The sequence below is a fragment of the Trichoplusia ni genome, chromosome 13 (genome assembly GCF_003590095.1).
Source record: "Trichoplusia ni isolate ovarian cell line Hi5 chromosome 13, tn1, whole genome shotgun sequence".
NCBI lineage: Eukaryota > Metazoa > Arthropoda > Insecta > Lepidoptera > Noctuidae > Trichoplusia > Trichoplusia ni.
Genome location: NC_039490.1, coordinates 583646 through 609490, shown reverse-complemented (window position 1 = coordinate 609490; position 25845 = coordinate 583646). Strand labels below are relative to the sequence as shown.

The 25845-nt window shown below is 36.9% G+C and overlaps 1 protein-coding gene across 5 annotated transcripts in view; it reads left to right on the top strand.

The window, feature by feature from the left end:
• The window catches only part of LOC113500165 (titin homolog), a 151231-nt gene that overhangs the window by 59477 nt on the left and 65909 nt on the right, over positions 1 to 25845 (top strand). For all 5 annotated transcript variants that reach the window (XM_026880866.1, XM_026880865.1, XM_026880868.1 and 2 more), the window contains exons 2-6: positions 4382 to 4496; positions 13246 to 13419; positions 22867 to 23047; positions 24201 to 24325; positions 25582 to 25760. In XM_026880866.1, the coding sequence (XP_026736667.1) occupies positions 4382 to 4496; positions 13246 to 13419; positions 22867 to 23047; positions 24201 to 24325; positions 25582 to 25760 (774 nt within the window). The remainder of the gene's footprint in view (positions 1 to 4381; positions 4497 to 13245; positions 13420 to 22866; positions 23048 to 24200; positions 24326 to 25581; positions 25761 to 25845) is intronic.

Sequence of the window (25845 nt, the reverse complement as noted above, 5' to 3'; positions counted from 1 at the left end):
CTAAACGTCTGTTAACTTCGCTTAACAAGGCATTAAATCTAATCACCGGTCAAGACGTCTGTTAGACACTAACAGATTGTCAAAGTCACGTCAAAATGGACGCTGCATATAATTTTATTTTTGCAAATAACATTTTAGAAAATTTAGATTGCTTAGATGGAATTGTACGACGTCCCAGAATTTTTAAAGATCGTCATTGCTATTTCGAAGAATACGATGATGTCGATTTTTGTACCAGGTTTCGTTTATCAAAAGATATGACCCTTGATATTCTCCAGTTGATCGAAGATAAATTAGAATATCCATCAGATCGGTAAGTCGTCTATTAATTAATTAAGACCATCATGTACGTTATGAAATGCAAGAAATCATTGAGTAGTATTTTTATGCACTTATACAACCCATCTTATCATGTGTGATATTTTGATTATATCCACCTACAACCTTATAACTTTACGAACACAGATTTACATAATACAGGTAAGATTTATAAGGCTTATTCAATACATGAATGTTTTATAAAATTAATCATTTATTTTGTTTCAGAAACGAATCAATTTCACCCATAAATCAGCTTCTTTTGACTTTGAGATACTATGCGACTGGCTCCCAACAAATATCAGTTGGTGATTATTGCGGTATAAGTAAATCGTCATCTCACAGAATCATACACAGGGTCACTGCTGCAATAGCCTCATTAAGCCGCAATTGTATCAAGTTCCCAGACACAGTGGAAGAGATAAGGAAAACTCAGTTGAATTTTTATAATATTGCAAAATTTCCAAAAGCTTTGGGTGCTCTAGATTGTACACATGTACGGATTCGTTCCCCTGGTGGGGTAAATGCAGAATATTTTAGGAACCGGAAAGGCTACATGTCCATAAATGTGCAAGCGATTTGCAGTGCAAATTTAGAAATTTTAGATTTGGTGGCAAGATGGCCTGGCAGTAGCCAAGACCAAACTATTTGGAACGCTTCCTACAGGAATGCTTTGTTCGAAAGCGGCAAGTATAGGGATGCTGTATTATTGGCTGATAGTGGGTACATGAATCGGCCTTATATCATGATGCCACTGGACAATCCACAAACCCCAGAGGATATACTATATAATGAGGCTCAAATCAGAAGCAGAAATCCTGTTGAACGCATGTTTGGGGTGTGGAAACGAAGATTCCCTGTACTTGCCTTGGGGATGCAGATACAAGTGAAAAAATGTCTTGCTGTTATTGTTGCAACGGGAATACTGCACAATATTGCAATAAAGGGAAAGGAAGTCAATCCTGAAGTTAATTATGCCATGGGAAGATTTGTTCCGTCAGGGCCATATCAGGGAACAAAGAAATAATGGAGTTATGAGAGATATAAATCCTAAGCGAAGAGAGCTAATAAATAATTATTTTAAAAGTTTACATTTAAATGCATCTCATAATTGATTTATAATTATTAGTTGTTATGATGTCTTTATTTTAACTGCATTAAATTTTATAGACCGAAAACAGTTAGTACCTTAAGTACAAATGAAAAAATCTTAAGTACAAATAAAAACATGATTCATAAATGTAACTAAAGAATAAAAACATAATGTGGTGTATTAGTTTAATTAAATTCGTTTGTAAAATAAAATAAAAAGTCGAAAATCATATATTTTTTTTTAACATTTCAAGTTCCATTTCCAATTTCTCCGTTCTAATTTTTTCTTGTTTTAACTGTTCTCGTAAAATTTCTTCCTTTATTTTATTTTCTTCCAGCTTCTTTTTGGGTATTTTTCAACATGTTCTCAATAAGTAATAATTTGCTTTGCAGGACTTTGTCCTGCAAAGAAGTCTTTGGCCTTCTTCGGTGCAGCCATGTTGATGTCGAAAGTTCTTTATTGCCGGAAAGTGTAGTCGACACTTTAGTTTTCAAATCTCTTGGAGTCCAACTGCTCCACTTTTTATTTTCCACTTTCTAAAAAAAAATAGAAAAATTATTGTAATTAATTATTTCATAATTATAATGGCCATAAAAGCCACTTGTCTGCCAGTACCTACATAAATATTTTTACCCACCTCAGTTGGAATAATGCCTTTGTTTTTCTGAGACATACTGGAATCTTTAAATATTGGTGAAGAAGGCGCATTGGCATTGAGTACTGTCTGTGATCCCAGAACGACCCCAGACTCGATATCATCCTGGTAAATAAATAAAAAAATTACCTCGTATAATATTATGTTAATTAAAGTTACTATAAAAATATAACACATAAATATACTTTTTTATTAAGAACTTCAATTTCAGTATTTGAATTACGAAGTTCCTGATCTGAGAAATGTATATCAGAGTCATAAGGATTATCAAGTCCATCCAAAGTTGGGCCAAGTAACATTTCCACTTGTCCTTGAAGTGGTCCTGGTGGTGGAATGTCAGGCTTGCCTCCTCCTGCAAAGAAACACAATACTTAGCACGACTTCTCGGAATAAATCTATACACTTTTCTTTTTAAAAACGACTATTGCTCTAAGGAATTTAATCCCTGTGTCGTTGGGTTTCACAAACATACAATTCACATGCAAAAAGACACCCAGACTCAGAACAAGCATTTGTGAATCACTCAAAATAATGCTTGTACTACGCGGGAATCGAACCCACGACACGCGGCGCACAGTGGGTTTGGCGTGATGACCTTAACCACTCGGCTATACCGTACAAGCATTGGATGTGCCTAGCTGTAGCATATTGTGTTCTTCTTGTTTTCAGGCCTAGCTAGTTCATGTTTTAAAACAAATAGCTGTGTCACCTACCAGTTAAAAAAATATTTTTTTTGGCAGCGGCTTTGTCTTTCCGTGTGGTGCGTTTGATGTTGTCCCAGCAGGTTTTTAATTGCTCAACGTGACGCACGTGAAAAGAACTTAAACAATTAAATTCTTCTGCCAGTTTCTTCCACCCTTCATTTTTCGTTGCACTGGTCACGGCATCCGTTTTTTTATTTTCCACGATATCCTTATGCCGTGAAATTAATTCTATCAGGAGTTCTTTTTCGTGTGTGGTAAAATTCGGTCCACGTGTCTTCTTCGACATTTTTTTATTTCAAAAAATCGCGAAAAAATTACACCGCAACAAACCGAACACAACTAATCAAAACGTAAACAACACCTAGATACCTTGACATTTCATTTCAAACGACGTATTATACGACTATGTAAAATGTCGTCCAATTCCATATAAATACACGTCGGAAGCGAGCACTTCAATCTGGTTGCTTAAAATAAGAGCGAATGACTTGCCCGTCATTCAGTTAAATAGCAGATTTACTAATGCCTTGTTAAATTTTTGCCGTGGGACACATGACGACATAACAGACCGTTAACTATTAACAATCCATTAGTAAATGACCGATTATGATTTAACAAACAGAGTATGGTGAAACTGGACCTTAGTATTTGTCACACAGTTGTAAACTATTTCCATAGATGTTTTCTGATTTACGATTCGTCGTAATTTAACACGTTTGTAACATTATAAATCATGGCTGCAGAGAGTCGCAGGTCGAGCTCGCTCTTTGTAACTCTATACGTTTGACGTTTGAGCACATTGTCTCCTTCACGGTTGCCTGGACTTGTATGCGTCGCCTGCGCTTGCCCCGACTCGGGAAATAAAGTAGATTGCATAATGCTCGTTTAGCAGCTATTTATGGACATTCTTTGAGTTCTTTTTGTCCTGACGTGTTGACACCTTTGAGTACAGGTACCTATTTGTTAAACTGAATTTTACTGTCGAGCGTCGAAATAATATTCGTTGCGTATGTTAGTGTTGTTTTGCTGATATATCAAACATTTTGTTTTCAAAATCGATGTATGTACTGATGTATCACTTGGTTATATAACTGCCATGTCGTTAGCCTTCGTTCCCGTCGTTAGGATCACATGTTTGTCGTTGTTGTTTTTGTGTCTAAGTTCATTATCATTCATTTCGTTCAAACATTTGTTTTTAAAAAGTTTTCTTTGTTTGCTGTTGAAATCATTTCATTCCATTATTTAAAACTCATTTTATGTTCATACGTATACAGAATGTTATAGATTAGTCCTTTAGTCAAGAGATCATGAACATCTTTTTATGGAGAATGTCATTAGATATAGTCTTTTGTCATTTTTCTTCTTCTGTTTTTGTCTGTATGTTCAATGCTCATTAACACCTGGTGCACATAAGAAAGATTATTTTCATGTATCTTTTAAGTGTTTATTCTTTCCCCTAGATGATCAAAAATCATTTTTTATTTGAAATCTCATAAACATTACATAAAGCATAGATGATTAAGTGAAAAGTTTATTGCAATCTCGACCGTATTGATTGTCATGAAGGTTTATATTCATGTGTAATTGTAACGTGTTTGCTGCGATGCGCAGGAGTCGTGCTGGCGCTTCGCTAGACGAACGGTTCACGGCGTCGGACGATGCGGGCGGAGTCCGGCTGACCGTGTCGGCTGCCCGGACCGGAGATACCGACGTATATACACTACAAGTAAGTACAACACTTTCATTCTTTAATAATAACTTATCTTTGTAGTGAAAACTTCTTTAGCGGCGTTGTTAATTTTTTTTTGTAATGAGTAAAAACTGTTAAACTCATGTCAGGACACGTGACCTGATCGAAAGCGTAAGATGAAAACTTCTTTAACACAATACTGCATCGATAGCGAAATAAATAAGTATTGTATTCTACCACATAAATGATAGTAATTGAATAGTGATAATAAAAGAAATTGTGCAAAAATATTCCCTGACCATTCCAGAATATCAAAAATGCATAACGTTAATATTGAAGTTTTCACTTCTGCCGGCACTCCCGGAGTGCAACCCGTAGCTTTTTTTTAAGGGACCACGTGTTATAATTCCATGAAGCTGGTTATACGCACGAGAAAATGTGGTGTTACCTCTGAGGCGTTCCATTTAAGGCGCTGTCAATTGTTTTTCTTAATACGTTGTCACGGTCAAATATCGTCAGTAAACCAACTTTACAGAAAAACGATGTTTTTACTAGTACGTAGCCTTAATGGTTAGTGACCCTGGCTGCTGTATCTGACTGGTCGTGGGTGTGTAGCTACCCCTTGTAAAGCATGGTTTTGTATTGTATTTAGTCGTCCTTTATCTATAAAATCTGTCTAATCCTGCTTATAAATGAAACTTGAAAGTTTGTATGTATCATGTATTGATACCTACTTATTACTCTCTTATGCAAAAACCACTGAAAGGATTTAGACAAATTAGGTATACAAATAGTTTACGACCTGAATCAGCGTATAGGATTTTCATCAAATAGAAATCATTTTCCATTTGTTCCGGGCGGGCCCGTAGGTAATATTTAGGTACTTTACAAATATATAGAAGAGTCGGTTTTTATTTAAACACAGCAAAAAGTGAATAAATAAGAAATAAAAAGACTTAGATTTTATTTTTCTTTGTACTGAAGAAAACTGTAAAACGAATAGAGCTCCTGACTCACGGTGAAGTATAAATCTCAGGTTGATTGGTTTGTCTCAGGAGCAAGCGTGATCTGTGAAATACAATCTTACTGTGTTATAATAAGGATGCTTTTGCCAGTTCATTACTGATCGGATGGGCAGTCAGATGTACTAAAGCAATATAACTACCAGTAATAGAGTGTTAAATGATATTAGTAGACAATCTTTTCTTACGAAGTAAAAGAGTGAAAACAACATTGTTATAGGTAGGTAACTAGTAGCGGATGCACTCGCCCTAGAGTATTTTTTTATTGAATTAATTTTTTTAAGAAAGGCAATAAGTTTCGTTTTATTAACATATTTTATTACTGTTCTGCTCGTTTAGATTATGGATTGATGACATAAATCTTATATCCTACCTCAATAAATGGGACATCTAACATTAAAGGTATCTTAAAATCCGATTAATCCCTGAGGTTAGTGAGTTCAAACTATCAAACAAAGAAGAAAATCTTCAGCTTCATGATATTAAATGCACTTTTTCTTTCACTCCTCACCTACTCGTACAAAACGCTAAGCGTTCTCATTGCCGTACACGTTTCTTCCTATTGGCTACTATTTTTGGCAGCAGCCCATACGCTTGGTTCGAACCTGCTAAATCAAAAATCATGGAACACTGGACTGAATGAATTTTGAAAGCGGTGCTTTACAAAACGAGAAAATTGACAGACGTCAAACGTGGACACTTGCGTTTTGAACATTTCTGGTTACCAGTTACAAACGTGTCGTGTCGCAGGAGGCTGCACGGCCCAGCCTGGACTAATTGAGTCGGCGTGTCGACTCCGCAAAACAGCCAGACACACTGACAAGCGAATTTGTTTGACAGCCTGTTGGACATGTGCCTATGTAACTTTGTAGTCCCTGTTTTGAACGCCACTCATATTGAATATTTTTATATTGTTTTTTTTTGTCGAGTATTGTTTAACATTCTATCTACACAGAGTGTTTAACAAGGTGGTTGACGGATACTGTCTTCTTACATAAGCATTCGTAAAATAGTTTCTGATGTTAGCTCATATGAAAAGAGAAATCTGAGCTTGCAATATATACCTACGAGTATCACGTTGATACACGAAATTGACTATGTTTTTTTACACATATGTATGCATGTCGGTAACGAAACCGGCCGCTACTGCGTCGCAAGGACTGCGGGTTCGATTCCCGCATGGTAATAATAAAGTCAATAAAAGTAGTATGTGCGTTAATTTGATAGTGTTTCACATTCACTATCGAATTAACGCAGTTTTCGAATGCAATGAAATTGGCTTATAATTTGGCCTGAGAATCCAAGCAACTCCTAAATAACTGAATTGGAATCAATAACTTTTAGAATCACTCCTACATTGTTAATCGAAAGTATATCTCAGTATTCATACATCTCAGTTGGGGTTCACAAAAGCTGCGCGGAAGGAGTGAAACTTCATAACGTGGAAATGAATTTGAGATCACGCATGCACTCTCGCTCTGTCTCTTTCTACCGCCTCCCCCCCAGGAGCGACTAACGTTTACCTTAACCTTGTTTTAAGTCGCAGTAGAAGTTTCACTTCAAAAAAAAATTTTCATCTTGTTTCTCTTATATTTTGGGTACAAACCTTTAGGTAATAATAAATCCAGGTCATTCCAACATTTTCATCTGATTTCTGCTTCAGTTACTGCAACAATTTTGTGAATATTATATCGAAAACTGTTTATTTATATTATTTCGCTGTAATATGATACGATAAATAAATACTCTTTCATACACATTATATTCATTTTCATAGTGAAATAATGATATTTATTTAAGTAAAATATTGAATGTGAGCCTAGTATGTGTTTAAGTATAAATTCCGAGAAAATATTCGATTTATTATCCCTTCTCTTGAAAGTAGAATTAACGCTTCATTAATTTTAACTTCTAAGAAATATATTTTATTATCTTGTTTTCTGTCAAATAAATTATTTCTAGGGAAATTCTGGTGTGGAAAAACATTCAACACGTTTTTTTTGCGCTGAACATCCCTTTATAGCTTGATATTAGCCGATTTTGAAATCAATTTTGCAAATGTGGTTAAGACCGTATCAACAGTTTTTTGACCTCTTTTTTTGTATTATTGATTTATTGTTAAAGAGGCAGAGATTTGTTTCATTACTATAAGTAACAATAAATATTAAACTTGCAATATCTTCCAAACAACTTTTATAAAATGAAGAACAAAAAGTATGATATCAACAACCGCGGCGGGACTCGAACCCACTTCCCCTTTACCCATACTCCTCGCGGTCTTGTACTGATGTAGCGAATAAATAATAAATATAATAAATAAATAAATAAATGCGGACAACATCACATACATTGTTCTGAACCCAAAGTAAGTTGCTAAAGCACTTGTGTTATGGAATTCAGATACAACGAAGGTACCACAAACACCCAGACCCGAGACAATGTAGAAATGTGAATTTTTACATTGACCCGACCGGGGATCGAACCCGGGACCTCAGAGCTAGCGACACCTTGAAACCGGTGCGTACGCCACTCGACCACGGAGGTCGTCGAATTTATGCACTGTATTCGAACAGGGCCTCCAATTCCTCCCTCAAATCCTTCCGATTCTCTGTTATGATTAATGAAATATTTGACAAATACCGGCAGAAATTGCGTGGACTCTAAAAAACTAATTTGATTTAAAAAAAAATCTAACTTATATCAACTATTATAACTAATCACGCGGACGAAGTCGCGGGCAACAGCTAGTCTATATATATAGCAGTGACAACGTCCACTATTGTTTTTTGCATCGGGCATAAATGCTTTTAAATTAAACAGTAAACAATGAACGGAAATCCTTTTTTTTTCAATAACATGTACGTTCATTGTTTACGAAACATTCAAATATTATAGAGATCTAAAAGCACTCAGCTGTGAATACTAATTGTGTTCTAAAAGTCTCATAGATATTTTTATTTTAGTAAAAGCCTGTTTTTAATCTCTGCACTAATAATGCTAGTTTGTTGTTGTGGAAATAGGCTCAGATACTGTCGTCTATAGCAAAAGAACGACTCGCTTACTCGCTTGCGAGTCGCGTATCCCGCGACGTATTGAGATCAGGGTTGTCCAATCTTTTTTCTTTTACCTTTCCAACTGGTTCCATCAAATAATGAAGATTAAACCGTCCCCACTTCTGGTATAGTTATTGTTTCTTGGCTGTGGTTGAACCTATAATGCCATGACTTGCATGTTGATACAACTATTTTTTTTTAATTCTGTCTTCGACATCTCACCTCTTAATGTATGAAACAGATCTTCAGAGTCATGTATTACTTTTAACGTAAAGCCTTCACAGCTCATAAAATGTTAAACAGAAACCCACGCTCCCTTTAGTCTTTTAAGACTCTGAAAATATTGTATCATTTTCAGTTTTTTTTTTATTAGTATATTCAGTTTTAAGAACTCGTAAAAAATAATTGAGTTTCTTTCACATTCACAACATTAGTATGGATGGCAAAAATTACGAATGAACAAATATTCATAAAAGTTTCGATCAATCACTACGTGTAGGGACCGCACGGCTCATTTTGACGAAACGAGTAATCAAGCGAATTGCATTACATTGCAAAGGCACGCAACTCCAGACATAAAAGTTACAAATCATTGCGAGCAATGTATGGCGACTCGACGAAAGTTTCCGCTTCTGCTAAATGAGTCTTAATGCGGTACGTGAGTGTCGTCGGGTGGATGTCACAGTTCTACACCTCGATGCCAGTCATTTGTCTCCGTAATTGATCGAGCCCCATTTAATCATTTAAAAACATGTTTGAATCCTTATTGACTATCAAAACATGTGTCTTTTCGTTTGGATTTGTGTTTTTTTAATCTCACCGGATTTTTAAATAAAGGGTGTATATTATTATATTTAAACACCGTATGACCTGGTGATATTACGGTATGCTTAAAAAAGTAGATGCGATCCTAACACAAGTATTTATTAGTGTTACTTTTACTATGTGAATGCTTTATTATTGACAGACACCTCTGTTAAGCGGTGAGGGAAAAACATCGCCATGGATTGAGCTCGCGAGTCGCTAAACACTTAAACTTTTTTATTTGAGCTGTGGTCTCCGTCTAGTACCTACAGGCAACCGACAAAATTCTGTATTATCAAGTTTAAACTACACCTCAATCGGATGATAGGTACCAACAATTAGATTGCATAACATAAACTTAAAATCATTACGTCTAGAAACCCTCATTATATAAAGTCCCTTATCACTCAATGCATTCTCGCCTGACAACATTGCAGCTTAAATGTTCCTTATTTAACCCCAATACTTGAAAGTATTCAAAATAGTAACATTTAGCTATAAACAATAGCCTTTAAATCACAAAGGCACACACACATTACAAAGCAGAGATATAAAAATTACAAAGAATCCTTAATAAGCTATCTAAAATGGTATAAGAATCGATATTTAACTAATAAATGAAAATACTTGCGGAAAACTCACGACCGACGTCATAATTGGCCAGGGCTGGAAGATAGAAATTTAGGCTATTGCCTCGCAGTGAGAAAAAATGTGCTAAGATATCAAAACTACCTTGATGAAATAATATTGTTTGGAATTCAATGGCTACTTTCCTTCACCAATATTTTAATTCATCTTCGTTTTGTCAGGGACTCTTAGTTAGTCTTCCGGTTGTTTATTGTCCTAGTTTCCCTCTAAGTTTTCCATTTTAAAAAGATATTCCTTAATGCTAGTGTCAAGGTTCTTGTTGACTCCGACTTAACAGAGCGATTGTTTATTTGTTTTCTACTATGACTGCGTAGTTTGTAGTTTTCTTTCCCGTGGGAATAACCAGCCTTTGTCACTTGCTAGTGATATAGCTACCTTTTCGTTATAGACTATTTGCGATACCTTTTGTGACCTAGGTGAAGCAACAAACCTTATATTCTAAACCTTATTAGATTTCTACAGTGAATAAAAGTCTTAATAATTTAAATGAGCAACATTGTTGACCCCAAAAGTAGTGGAGTTCAGGAATTAAACATTTTTTCTCTAGCTTACTGTGTCCCACTGCTGGACAAAGGCCTCCCTCAAATCCTTCCACGACTCTCTATTCTGGGCCGCATGGCACCAGCCTGCGCGGTAAGCGTTAAGGTCGTCGCGCCACCGCTTCTTAGGTCGCCCACCAGGAATTATCAATTATCTAAGGAAAGTGTTTTTTTTTAAGTTCTGAGCTCTAAAAAAAATTATATAGGTCGAAAATTTTACGCTGTAAGCGACAACAATCTTTTGTTTTTGATGAACTTGAGAACTTTATAAGGAAGTTTGCCCTCACAACATTACATGTATATTGGATCCTTATTATAAAGGACTGCCACGAGCCACGTCTCCGTGAGGACGCAGACATGCAGTCTGGTCTGCTTCCGCATATTGTTAATACCCGGTTATCGGATACAGGACGCATTTAAATCAGAAACATGATTTTTCTTTGATCCTTCCTTCAGGTAAACAGGTTTTTTTTTGTAACAAAGAAAATAGATTTGTCAAATAATTGTCGCTCGTATAATTTCTGATTAATAAAACTGATTATAAGCAACAGTTGGTATGAATTAGCTGTTCTTTGCTACGATTATACTTCAATTATTTGTTGATGTTTGCAGCCAAAGATATACCTACTTAATCTGCGAAAACAGCAACTGTCCAGCCATTACAGTTCATGAGATACAGCCCGGTGACAGACAGACGAACAGACTGCCAAAAGGCCGGAGCCTTAGTAATAGATAGGAAATACTGAAAATAAAACAAGCTTTCTTTAAAAACACCCAGTGAAGGGAGTTATTGAAAACATCTCTCGACACTTGAAGTGGGGCAATCCGTATTTATAAAGACTTTGTGGGCTTGAAAATGTAGGTACGTATCAAGTTGTTATTGTGCCACTTAAACATAATACCCTGCTAATTATTTCCGTTGCGTAGGGACCTGTACCGGTGTGTATTGACGGATCCCGCGCTCGCCACCCTCCCTGCGTGGGAGAGGCGCTGGAGGGGGGGGGTGCAGGGGGGTGCAGGTATAATTCCGCTTTTGTAATACCCGTTAGTGCGGTAAGTTCGGTAATACAGTAGATGAATGTCAGTTTAACAATCCAGCGCAATTATTATAAAAGTTTTTCTACTAATTAAGAATAATATTTTCTAAAGTTATACATGAGTCAAAACTAAAAGCAAATCGTAAGACATCCTTGGTAACAGATAGATTTGTCCTCAAAGTGGCACAAAGTACGTGATCATGCCCAAATAATAATAAACTGTTTACTTCAGATTTTCCTCGTGGCGGGCTCGGCAAGAATGTCGTCGGGTTTCTTCGAAAAATATAAAAATAAAGGTTCAGAGGGTGCCCCGCCGCGCCCGTCTGGGACCCGTCTCGAACCAATTAGTGTAGTCTACGCGGCCAATTGAGAGGCACGTGCGATTTGATCCTTTCCATCTTTTAACAATTTATCCAAATTATGCAATAATTTTCGTTATATTTTACCTAGTTCATTTAGTTTGCGGGCGGTTTCCAGTTTACTTACAGAGCACTAAATTATGGTGCATTCGAAATGTCTACTGGATTCATTCACATTCGTCAGGATAAAAAATTGACACAACATATGTTTGAATATCCGGGTATTCTGGTTAGTACGATCCCATCCCTTTATTCATGGTAAAAAAGTATTTGAGAAAAGATGACCAAAAAAGCCAACAACAGTTTGCTTAGAGACAGCCTTAATCATTTGCCTCTTGAAGAAAGGCCTCCTTAATAAGCTAAATTTGTGTGAAAGGTTTTTGTGTTCACGTGTGATGGAAATCAGTTGCTAAATATATTGGTGGCGGCCGGCGCGGTGGCGGCCAGACGGGAGGGTGGGGGTCGGGCGCCACCCCACGCGGGGGCAGACAGTTATAACGTAACGGTACTCTTTATGAACTTGTTGATCTTTCTTCATATTCGTGTTCCCACAGTTTATTCTATTAGACAATGTTTGGAAACTGAGGGTGAAATTGTGTGCGAATAAGTTTTCAACGTGTTTTATACTAAAGAAGTATTAAACGGTTTCGTGACCTACTTAATGTTGGGTCAGACACCTATTTATTATCCTTACTTGATACTAATATAAGGACTGTGAACTGGGTCTGTTTGACTCAAACTGATTGCTATAAAAATAGTATGGGAAATATAGCTTTAAATTTAAGCAAAGACGTAGGATATATTTTATCACGATAGGCAATATTCACGCTTATGAAGTCGCGCGTTTTTCCAACTGACTGCCGCCATACAGATTCAAAGCCGGTCGTAGACATTCACGCGTCATTGGATATTTAATTCGATGAGTATCGGAGATTTCCGTGTCTTGGGTTCGAGGGATTCAGCGTTTTACACTTTCCTGGATACTGACTGAGATTATTTATTATCCTCAAAAAATACCAGGGAGAAAACTAATCTTAAAGGAAATTGCTGTAAATGTAACAGCTATTAAGGCTAATTTTATCGGTATCAGGAAGATAAATAGAAGTTGCAGAGAAGGCATCTTTGTACATTTATAAGGTGCTAGGGCATCGTTTCTCAGAGACCCTGATTAGTTGATAAGCCTGTATGCGTATCACTGCTCTTGATACCCGTGTATGATTGCTTCCAATTCCGGATTGAGCTTTGTCGAAACCTTTAAGGGTTTCCTCGAACTTTAATGTAATTTTGTGAGCGGAGACGAGATTAATGGCGTATTGTTTTCAGGCGAGCAATGCAGCTGGGAGTGACTCGACGAAAGTCCGCGTGGAGGTGTCGGCGGACGAGGCGCCGACCGGCGAGGACCCGCCGACGTTCCTGCGCCGTCTGCAGGACCTGACCGTGAAGGTCGGCACCCGCACGCGGTTCCTGGTCGAGATTGTCAGCTCTACTGAGTGCAAGGTGAGGAAACGACTTAAAGGCTTAAGAAAATTAACACATGGTACTGTATTGCACGGATAGCCGAGTGGTTACGGCCATCACGCCGAAATTACAGCTCGCGACGTATCGCGTGTTCGATCCTTGCAAAGGACAAGCATTTGTGAGATCCACGAATACTTGCCCTGAGTAGCTTAAGTATATGTTGAATAGAATGTCTGGGAAACCCTCGCGAAACAAGGATTAAAATCTGTAATGTGGGAGTTGGTTTAAAAAAAATCTTAGTCAGAATTTGAGGCAAATTCAGAAATGCTCAGTTATTATTGTTCTCTGTAAAATTAACGCGTTCTCAATGTTAAAATCACCGACTGTCTGTCTTAAAAATCAGTACAATTTCACAGAGGAATTGAACGCATCTCACAAATATATACCTCTATCGCTTTCCCTTATTGAAATCAATTTCACATAGATTAGCCTCGCATGTCCGACGAAGTTATCTCTCGAAACTCCAGCGTTCTACGAGTAGGATTACATGAGTAGTGTCTGTTGAGATCAGTAGGTGAGATCAAACCAAGTCGGTCATCTCAGTCCGTGTCACCGCCTGTATTGATAGCGTGTTTGCTTTGGCGCCGTCGCACAAAGCGATGCCAGGGCGACCAGCGCGATGTGGAATATATTGCCAGAAGTGTGAACATGAATTCATTGAATAGAGTTGATTTGTGCCGTAGTTTGTTTGTCTTGTTCACCTAATTGGTTAGTATTTTGTTAACCACATATGAATCAATGTTATTTATACACTAGCTGTTACCCCCGACTTCGTCCGCGTGGTTAGAAGATATAAGTTAGGAATTTTTGAACGGAAGCCCTCGAATATGAATATTTTTCCCCGTTTTTTCCATATTTTCCATTGTATCTTCGCTCCTATTAGTTGCAACGTGATGTTATATAGCCTATAGCCTTCCTCGATGAATAATCTATTGAACACAACAATATTTTTTCAATTTGAACCAGTAGTTCCTGAGATTAGCGCGTTTCAAACAAAATCTTCAGCTTTATAATATTAGTATAGATTAAGAGTACAGGTTCTTTAATTTATATTCAATGACCGATGCATATTGAAATAAATATAACAAGTCGTATAACGTGATATAACTTTTCGGAGAACTACGACTATTACAGCTTAAACATCAGTTAAAGGTTTCAGGTCGTAAAATAAATACGGTTTTAACGGAGCAGTAAATACCGAACAGACTGAATGGCTAGCCGAGTGGTATAGCCCACGTTAATTCAACTGCGAAGTACAGCGAGTTCGACGTCTGCGTCGGGAAATACATTTTTAATCAGTTGATGATTGCGTTAAGCTTGGCCTCAGACGCGTCTTAAATTAATAATGTGGTTTACCAGCCTGACAGCGTGTAGAGTGTAAAGTCGCGTCTCTTTTCTACAACTGCAATAATTATATTTCGGTGTCTGGTTGTACGCATCGTAAGTGTTTTGAGTGTTAGAGAATACAATCTCATGTCCAAAACTAAGTTTAGAAATCAAGTAACTGTAGCTCGCGACTTCTTCCGCGTGGAAAATACTAGAGTAAGTTATAGAAAAATACTTTGTAAGAAAATAATATTGCGACTATTGCTATCTATCCTATCTTTTAATTTGTATTTAACTGCACGTTATCAGGTAGTTAAGGACTCGCAGAAATACAATGTATCAAATAATTTATTAAAATTCGATTTCTACAATATTTTTTTCTGAGTAAACATGTAAGAATACATGTATTGTATTCTTCTATTGTATATAGTACTTATTTGTTGTTTGTAGATAGGATTCGAGTGTATATTTGCCACGTAAGCAGTAAGCCTAAACGTGCTAATGTGACAGACAAAGGAAATTAGGAGCGCCGTGACCGCGGGCCGGCTTACACTAGGCCGGTGTGATAGAAGGGGTGAGCCGCACTGACAAACGGAGCGACTAGCGGGTGTTAACATCTTCCTAATTTATTATTTTTTTAGAAGATATATCGTCTCTCATCTACAAATATAGTAATAGTAGCTTAAGAGGTAGTAGGAAGGGAGCAGCCGTGTGGAAGTCTGTGGCAACAAACTACCTCCCCTCTCGTCACCAAATTGTCTGTACTTTTTTATGTCGATGTGTTGTAAGTATTTTTTACTAGAATACAATTAGCGATTTGATAGTATCACACTAATAGTATTTCTTTCTTTCTTCGATCAAAATAAATAAACAAATTCGACATACATTCTCTGTCTCACACTGCAGTCATTACAATCCGCTCCGCTTGTGCCTATGGTGTGTACCTGTCTGCATCTACGTGGAAAGCACTTACGGTACCCTTTATTCCCATGCTTTTACCCAAAACTATAATTATTGTTGTGGACGTTAATTTATTACAATAGGCTTGCAAGATAAATACTTTTAAATCATCCAAATTAATGTTTCCATTGTAAGAACATTAAAATATTTGACTGACAAAGAGGAAAAAATTATAAAAAGAGTTTTGCTCTAACCGCGTTATGGTGTAAGCTCTCATCTCTTCTTGAGATAACGTAAAAAAATGCTAAACTAAAATAAGATTAATAGAACAAAGGAGCATTATTTAAATAAATATATCTAATATATAAAATTCCCGTGTCACGATGTTAGTTACCGTACTCCTCCGAAACGGCTCGAACGATTTTTATGAAATTTTGTATACATATTGGGTAGGTCTGAGAATAGAACAACATCTATTTTTCATACCCCTAAGTGACAAGGGTTGCCCACACTAAAAAAAAAATATTTTATTTTTTGGACGATTTTTTTTGTTTTTATTTTTTTTATAATGGTGCATTAAAAATACATACACCTAGAAAAAAAAATATTCGGCAAAACAACGTTTGCTGGGTCAGCTAGTTATTAAATAACAGTAAGAATATAGTATTTAGTGGTCGATCGTAAAACTAGTGAATAATGACAGTATTATAATTATGAATGCAGTCAGAACGCGGCGGTTGCCAACATTAAAAATACCGAGTGAACGTCCGGCCGAGTGTTTAACGTTGTACTAGCGGTATAAACAGTTCCATTAATTAATTAATGATTTTAGTGAAGGGTCGCTCTTCACAGGGCACCGGCCCTTGTCGAGCTGATATTTAACAAATATCAACGAAACTAATCAAAACATTGTTAATGATGAAAATCGTGATTTCGTGAAGGTCTTCAACTTGCGATTTTTAGGAATATCAAATAAAAAAAATTACCTCTAGTTCGATTAATGTTTTTATTTCGGGCCTGCACGAGAAATAAACTTATTTGTCTAATCATGCGGCCGTTTATTTATTAAAAACGCATAACTTAACACTATCATAATACAAGCTCTTAGGAGAAATTAGAAGCATAGAAACCGGCTCTCAATTTTGGATTCAGATGCCTTAACCGCTGAGCTACGTGTTTATATGAATGTGTGTCATGTAGTGTATAACATAGAACATGCTTTGAGTTAGTTTATTCTACCCTAAATTCTATTGTATTGAATTCTACAATTTCAAGGGGTGAAGCTAATTGAATTAAAATTGTAGAAAGTAAAGGACAAGGCAGTTAAATAAATCAATCAAAAGGTAATGTTTCAAAAAAAGACGCTATTGCTCGCGCGTTTTAAAATTTCACTCTCGTCATTTTTTTCATATCGTGCCTAAAGAATTATATCTACATACAATAAACAAATGGCTGAAATAAATTAAAGTAAAATGTTGCGTCAACTTTGTCTCTACTCTCCAGTTAACAGACTTGAGTTGAAGATTTATGATGACCTAAATATTTGATGTAAGTGCCAGTGTTAGAGTTTGGATTTCGGTCATCGACGCCAAACGCTTCTAAATATAATCTGTCAGCCGTCTGACCTCCGCGGCGCGACTACACTCATTTTTATTTGGGATTGGAATCGTATTCTTTGTCGTCATAATGTAATATGAATGTTCCTCCCTCCCAGAGCCAAAGTCTGTCTGCGAGGCCGATACTTTGGCACAGAAGCTTTTATCCAACCAATTTACAACATAGGGCTTTACTCACCGACCGACAATACACACGCTAAACATTCCATTCCAACAAATACAACTGTTATTGACGCCGAAGTTTTAGTTTAATTAAAATGTAATTTATAGCGGGAGACCAAAATAGCAGCCAGTGCTTAGCCATGTCGCGGGATGTTAGAAAGTTTAGCAGCTGTGTAAACTTCAAGATTAGTTCGTTCCGTTTATGTGGTTTGTCCAAACTCATATTCAAAATGCATGAAACAGTTTATTGTTTTGAATTGTTTGTAAAATATAATTAAAGTGAAATACAGACGCATAAGTGGTTTAATAAACGGAAACGTGACTTCCGTGAGAAATTCATTGCAAAACTATCAGTTATTGTTTTCATTTTTGTACCGTTGTAACGTGTTTGTAGATAATGCCAATTAAAAGTATGTTTTATTGAATGAGAAATGAGACAAACCAAGCTATCGTCATGCGGTTTGTGTAAACATCATTAAACATTTACATACATCATTATGTAAACTGCTTTCGCGAATCATAAGCTATAAAAAGGCGTCACAAATCTTCCACGTTGACTCAAAAACATTTCATTAACGCCACTCAGCCTTGAGAACAGATCGGAATGCCCAGCTCCGCGCTCGTCACACAATTCCTCTATTTCAGACCATCCGTTGTACGTATTTATAATCTGTTATTGAGTTCCCGTGATTTCGCTGACAACTGCCGGAAAACAAAGATGGCGTCGGAAGCGCGAATATCGAAATAGATTTATTTGAAAAAGTTTGCTGTCCGGTTATTTCTTTCAAGGTCTTTCATTTATATTATTTGTGGGTGCAGTATATTTTGTAAGTAATAAATCTTCGTGATTATGTGAATACATTCCCACCCGATTACAAAAATATCTTCCGTAGTAAATTCCTATGGCTGTTGCATGAGTAAAATAATTATAGTGACACGACTTGTGACGTCATTACGTGGGTTATTAGTGGTTTAACAGGTATTTGAAGAGCAATTTTAAGGAATTGGTAAATGTATTGTCACGTACAAAAATAAAGGGCTTAGTTCAACAATGCTTGTATGCTTGGCTCAAATTTCGATGATTGATGCAAAAATTTCAGCTTAATAAAAAACCGGGCAGTGAGCCAAATATAAACAGGATTTGATAACAGACAAAGGGGCATGTGAAACTAGTACTTAAAATGAAGAACTAATTGCCAGGATATCTAGGACAACGTGGAAGCATGGCAAACCTGCTCCATAGTCCGATCAAAACCGATTCTAAACTCACACAATAGATGGGACACCATTGTTTTATAGTCAAACGCCGTAATCCTGCGAGCTATTCAAGGCAACAATGTAAGCTATCCATCTAATCATTACCAATCAGCTGATGATTAGTGATTGACTCGGATCTATATCATATACTGAAGCGAATTGTCTATCCAAGATGCCTGGCGAATTATAAAAATTGATTGTATATCGTGTTGTTGTATCATTTAACTTATGCTACGCTAATTGTTGTAAATATAATAATTATATACACTTTTGTTTTAAATCCTTTTTTGCATATCTTGGTATGTTTTTATGTCCTTTATTTTAGAAAACCATCAATATATAGGTTTATAGTTTTAAATGTGAGACGAATATAGCTGAGCTTAAAATATACATGTTTTTGACGTTTCAATTAGTCGAGGAACTATAAACAATATTTTATAATTTAAACTTTAAAATTCTAAATATATACTAATATAAAATGAAAATAATTTGCTATTTACAAAGCATTTCAATTTAAATTGCTTACAGCGAACTAAAATGAGTTGGAATATTAATTAACATTTGTAAAGCGAATGATATTGCAATGCGAATCCAATATGAAGCGCTACGATTGTAAGCGGATTAGACAGAATAATATCAATGTAAAAAATGCCATATTTGAAATTCCGAATATTTAGCTAAAGAATAAAGGACAATGGGTATACCTATTCCACGTATTGTGCCCGGTCCGCGTTCACGCGAGCCGTTCATAGGAATGGGATTTTGAAGCTCTAATAAAGCTTAACAAAAAGGGCACGTACGTTCTATTAAAAAGTTACGAATAAAAAGTATCTTCTTACAGACAAAAATGTCCTATTGCCAATATTGTAGCAAAGTACCTACCAATGTGAACCTGTTACGGTTTCTGATACTATGTTAATAAAATTATTCTAAGATACTAAGTATTGGTTTCTACTCAGCTATGAGAATTTATGAGCTCTTCTTTAAGCATTTGCTTAAACTTACGCATCTGTTCCTTATTGGATTCATGTAACAACTTAGTTTACGTGTAGACGCAGCGAATAGTGTACGTTTCTTGTATTACCAAAAATAGACAGTATAAGTTTAATTTATTTAAAATTTAATCCCACCAAAAATATTTTCATGTAAAATGTTGCCAAGACGAGCCCATATGACTCGCACTATCAAAAGGTTATCAGATCTCATGTAGAGCCAAGCTTCTAACACTACACGCCCTAACTCTACAAGGCCTAACTTCACAAACTCTACACCTTAGTCAAAATATGTAGCTTGGTCATTTCGCTACATTCACATAGGCGTAAGGTGAAAAATTAATTGTTCAATACTTTTGTGTTATACAATAGTTCTTGTAGTAACGAACGGCCAATTCAGATTGCCTGCTTGCTAGAATTAGCAATTTCAATCTGATTTAATAATATTCTGCAAGTTTCACACGCCATTTAGAATGAATGAAAAAAAAATATACCCAGACACAGAACAAAAGATCTTGGTCACCAGAAAACCTTTTTTCTTGGTGGGAATTGAACCCGCGACCTAGAGTATAGTATTCAGAGCCACTAAACACTAGACCAAAAGTCCCGTCAAGTTTATCAAGACAATGCGTCGAGTGCATTGTAATTTGGGTACCGTGGGTACCTATCAAATGTAGATGCAGAGTAGGAAGTAATTTGTAAATAGATGGTAAGGATAATAATAGTTTCTACCACATACGACTGTTTGTTCCTTGAGAAAGCCTCACAATTCCGACTTGTTTCTTTCACTTCAGGTTTTTCGCAATGCAGCGACTTACTTGCCGTTCGTTAATTGTTTTATCTGTAAGCATTGGGAACAATAAAAGTATGACCGTTTTTATAAAAATTACTCACCTGTCCCGTTGACATTCTGTTATCAAATCTTGCAAGTTCAATTTGATCTACTTCCTGGATTCCGATTTAGCTGAAATTTTGACCGCATGTGTACACATTGTGTCAGCTGCACAGAGCTGACCTGATACTAGACTTAGATGGTGGTTGGAGCACAACTATAAAACACCATCGAATTTAGGTGCTTTTGAATTGTCATTTCGAGTCCTGTTTTTCGACGGCAAAAAAGCAATCTAAAAGCTCGTGTTTTAAAAGGGTTTTCTTTTACAAGCTTGTTCTAAAATAGCTGCCATTTAAATGCGTCTAAGAAATGAAAACAAATTCTTTAAACTTATAAGACACAGAAGGACGCAAACTGTAGAGCGCGGCGACACAACTTCGGTGTTTTTATCCCGGAACTTCTCCGTCCACGTTTTTCGTGTCGTCACAATGGCTTCCCGAGACCTGGTAATGACCCACTGAGACAATTAGTGTTGGAAACCGAAAGCAAGCTATCACTTTCATACGGCCAAAGTTGCATAATGGCGCGAGTAATGCTGCATTTAATAATGAATCTCATTACTAGACTCGCTTTTGTTTCACGTTTAGTTGAACGCCGAAATAGGACTCGGAAATGTTTAACATTTACCATTTGTAAGATGAAGATTTCATTTAGGTTAATTGCAGTTTTGTGAATTACCTATTTATAAATTTCGAGTAGGTATGATATTTCATTTTGTATCTGATGCTATAGAACATTCTATGTACCTACTACACTGCCTTTCTTTGGTGTCACAAGTCATTGAAATTGCACACTTACTTAACACGTTCGGTGCGGTATCGGGTTGATTGTATCTGATGCTCATCTTTCCTCCGGTGCGGGGTAAAAATTACTGTGCTAGCCGCTGGTGCGGGACAGATATATTTGGTCTCCCAATGAATATGAATGAGACAGTTAGTGTTTTGGAATTGCCTCGTTAAATAGATAATATAGGTTCGAAAAAATTGCATCGGGTTCTTACGACCCGATGCCGACTGAAGCAATATTTTTTACGTCTAGTGCGTTCATCGGTTCTAAACGACCCGATGCCCGATGACCCGATAGACGCACTAGATTACATGCTAGTTGAGCTAGTGAGGTGCGTGTGTTTCGATGCGTTTTTATGCAACTGAACTGAATATGAAGCGATCCAGGAAAATGTTGTTTGAGCGAAGGTCCCCCAAGACAAATAATATTGGGTAAACGGAATATGTATGATAATGCCAACCCGTCAACTGGTCAAACATTACACGTCGAAAATACTGCAGTTAGCAATCCCCAGCCACCACATTGACCCTCACCATAAACCAGTACAGCTCATAGTGAACGAATACAAATATTGGAACAGAAAAGAATTCAGCCAGCTTACGGTATAATTAATTTTACATGTTCAAAAAAAACATATCATACATTTTATCGATGACGATGTTTTTTTTTATCATCCACAGCACTAAAAACTTATCGATACTTTTAATAACCAGTGCGGATAACGGATCCTTAAGATCCGACAGACAATTCCTTTATTTACAAACAAACCATTCAGTGCATCTACCTACGATTTCAGCCTTTTATTGAGTGTTTATTTGTCAACATATTGAAATAAAAGAAAATGCTTTAATCATTATATCTATAAAGATAAGTCCACCTAAACCAATGTAAGTCGATCGGATCTTTTTGACCCACCAACGCACCAGGAACAAGTCGTGCTTCGGATATAATAGACCCCATGCCGCACCAACTGAAAGTAATCAAATTTGACTAACGCAGTGAACGTGTTAAACGAATTTCATTAAAATATTCGCAAATGTTCTTATTTATTTAATAGTTAGTAGAATCAATACTCATTATTTCCATGCTAAATTCGAACCAATTTAGCAACCCGCTAAATTTCTTGAATATCCGTACCGTGTGCTTCGTGAGCTAAAGGTACCTACCGCTTGATACATTTAAATACGTGTGATATTACGACAATTTTATAAAATTTAAGTAGTCGGTTTCAAAACCCATTATTGCCTCTAACTTAGCTTCGATCCACCCTCTCCCATTTGCAGGGTGACTTAATATGATATTATTAGGAAGGCATTAAGTGCGTGCGGGCCACAAATTAGGGTGTAGGTATCTCATGTACCAAGTGAACTTTTGAAAGATTTTGATCATTGCTTAGGCCAAAATCTGAGGCCAGTCAAAGCGTAAGACACAGGGTATACTTAATCCTGTTCAGACGATACTGCCTTATAGTGATTATTGCTTGCTTTTGGTGCAGGTGACATGGTACCGCAACGAGCGGCGCTTGTTGGAGGCGGAGCGCGTGGCGCTGGCGCGCGACGGCAACTTCTGGTGCGCGGACGTGGCGGCGGTGAGCGTGGACGACGCCGGCCGCTGGACCTGCACGGCGGAGAACGCCGGCGGCCGAGCCAGCTGCTCCGCGCATCTCAATGTACTTGGTGAGATATCGATGCTGATTAATCATTATGTATTAGATGGTTTGAAATTAACTAGTCTATTTAAAAATGCCGCTTAATCTGCTATCAGGTCTGAAAATATTTTTTATCCACTTTTCTGTGGGTCGACGATATAGTTAAGGTCTTGGGTCGAGTCTGGATAAGGCTGGCATAAGACTGTAGAAATTAGCACGAGAATATGGCTTATTCTTAGCTGTGAGAGGACTAAGGCTGTGGGTGATGATTATGATCTGAAAATCATCGCAAATTGCTAAATCCTCCACTAGGTCCTTCAGGGCCATTAAAGAACTTTCTACTGATTTTAAGTTGGATACTTACTAAATGCGTTCCCAATATTCTAACCAATTATGTCATATAAAAAAAGATTTTTTGGTAATGCGTCAAAAATTTATAATAAAATACCAGATGGCATAAAAAAAATGTCCTTAATAAAGTTTAAAAAAAATCTAAACTCACTGCTCAAAAATGTTACTATGCAGTGGATGATTTCCTAAACGATTCATTTTAATTATTATTGTACTAGCTGTTGGCCGCGACTTCGTCCGCGTGGTTAGAAGATATAAGTTATAATTTATACCTGCCTTCTATCTATCTATCTGCCTTCTATCTATCTTGTAGGATTCAGTCAGCGTTAGCAATGTAAGCGCAAAAAATGTGTTTTTTACGACCTCACATTAGAAACCTCAAAAATTGTAGCCTATGTGTTATTCTGATGTATAAGCTATATAGTGGTAAAATTTCATTCAAATCTATTCAGTAGTTTGTACGTGAAAGAGTAACAAACATCCATACATCCATACTTACAAACTTTCGCCTTTATAATAGTAGTAGGATTCTTTTATTTTCTCTTAATTTTATTTCTTATTGTATGTTTCAAATTCATTTGTATGGTTTAAATAGTACCTAAAATGTACTTTTTATTATTTATTTAATTGTTATATTTTTACGCCTTCATGGCAAAACATAGCGCTCCTTATGTATCTTTAACACCAGCATTTAATGTACCTACCTATGTTTAACAAATAAATATTCTTGATTCTTGATAAAATTTTCATGTCCTCAGCCAAAATCAATTTCTTCTAAGTATAAATAGTTTTAAATTTCCAACAAAAGTGACAGCATTGTAATGTTCCAGTGCCGAAAGCGTACAAGCGTCCTGAGTTCGTGGAGGAGCTGCGCGCGCTGCTGACGGAGCAAGGCACGGTGTCACTGGAGTGCAAGGTGGTCGGCGTGCCCACGCCGCTGCTGCGCTGGTTCAAGGTAACACAACAACACCATACAGAATGACCGGCATATATGTAACTAGTTTTTCGCCCGCGGCTTCGCCCGCGTCGAGGTCGGTTATATCGCGTTTCCAAGAGAACTCTTCAAAAGTCCGGGATAAAAACTATCCTATGTTCTTTCTCAAGGTCAAATCTATATCTATACCAAATTTCATTAAAATCAGTTCAGTGGTTTAGACGTGAAAGCGTAACAGACAGACAGATAGACAGAGTTACTTTCGCATTTATAATATTAGTAGGGATGTAATACGAATGGAGTACTGCGACGTCTAGTGTTCACGATGACAGCATCGGCAGTTGTTTTACTGTAGGAAGAAGTGTGGTTATAGGTGGGATTCTTCTACCATTGGTAGTCAGCACAAAAGCTAACGCTGTCTGATTGACAAGAGTCATCAACAATAACGAAGTTCTATAAATTACTTTTTAGTTTTCTAAAGTTCTATACAAAATAATTTCCTTAAATTGTAAAGGTCGTGCAAATCGTAAATCTAATTTTTTTTAGTCGTTGGGACTAATGAAATAACGCAGCGAGTCTCGAAACACGACTCTTGGCCTATCAAACGACAAACGTCGAAAAACCATAAAAGTGAAAAATAACATAATTGCTTGAAAATAAGTTACAGTGACCACTGTAGATAAAGTTTCAGTGTGACGGATAAAACCCAGTGCTGTTTATGAGTTCCCCTCAAGCGAGTAACCTCCGCGGTAACCAGCTCTCGAGTTAGCGGTCGACTGCACTCAGACATGTTTACACAGGGTGCGTCTCGTCTGCGCCTTTGAAGCTGTTTGCTGCTAGATGTCAACGCCGCGGAAACTGTACTTGTACTCATAAAATATTATAAATCCATAAGGGTGTTTATTTGAACAATTTTGATGTTTTTTTAGCACCGAGAAAAAAAGATTTCTATCTATTTCTCATAATTATTACTTGTCAATTTTTCTTGCAATTCGCAAAGCAATTAGGCAGTCATGCAAAAATGCATGCATGACGATCCAAATGAATGTATATTGAGGTTTTTCAAAAATTGTAACTTGCTTCAAATTTTAATACACGAAGAATAACCGTGATCTGCTTTAGTGCAAGCAAATGATAGAAAACTTTTAAGTACATGAACGGTGAAATAGTGGATAACCATTGACATATACACATAAACGGGATGGACTTATTAGATGACTATCACATCCGAGACCTTTACCAAATCCTTCTAATTGCTAATCTATATGTTATTGCAGGACAGTCGCGAGATAAAAGCTGGCGACGTATTCGCGCTGACTGCGAATGCCGAGGACCCGACGTCGCTGGGCACGTACACGTGCGAGGCGGTGAACTGCATGGGCCGCGCCTACTCCTCCTCCAAGGTGCACGTCGTCGGCCGCGGCAGCCGCGAGGGTTCCGCGAGACCACCTTCTAGGTAACATATACACTGGAACTTTTTAGCGCTTACTTATATTACTTTTCCCAAAATTATGCTCATTTCTTATTTCACAGTCACAGAC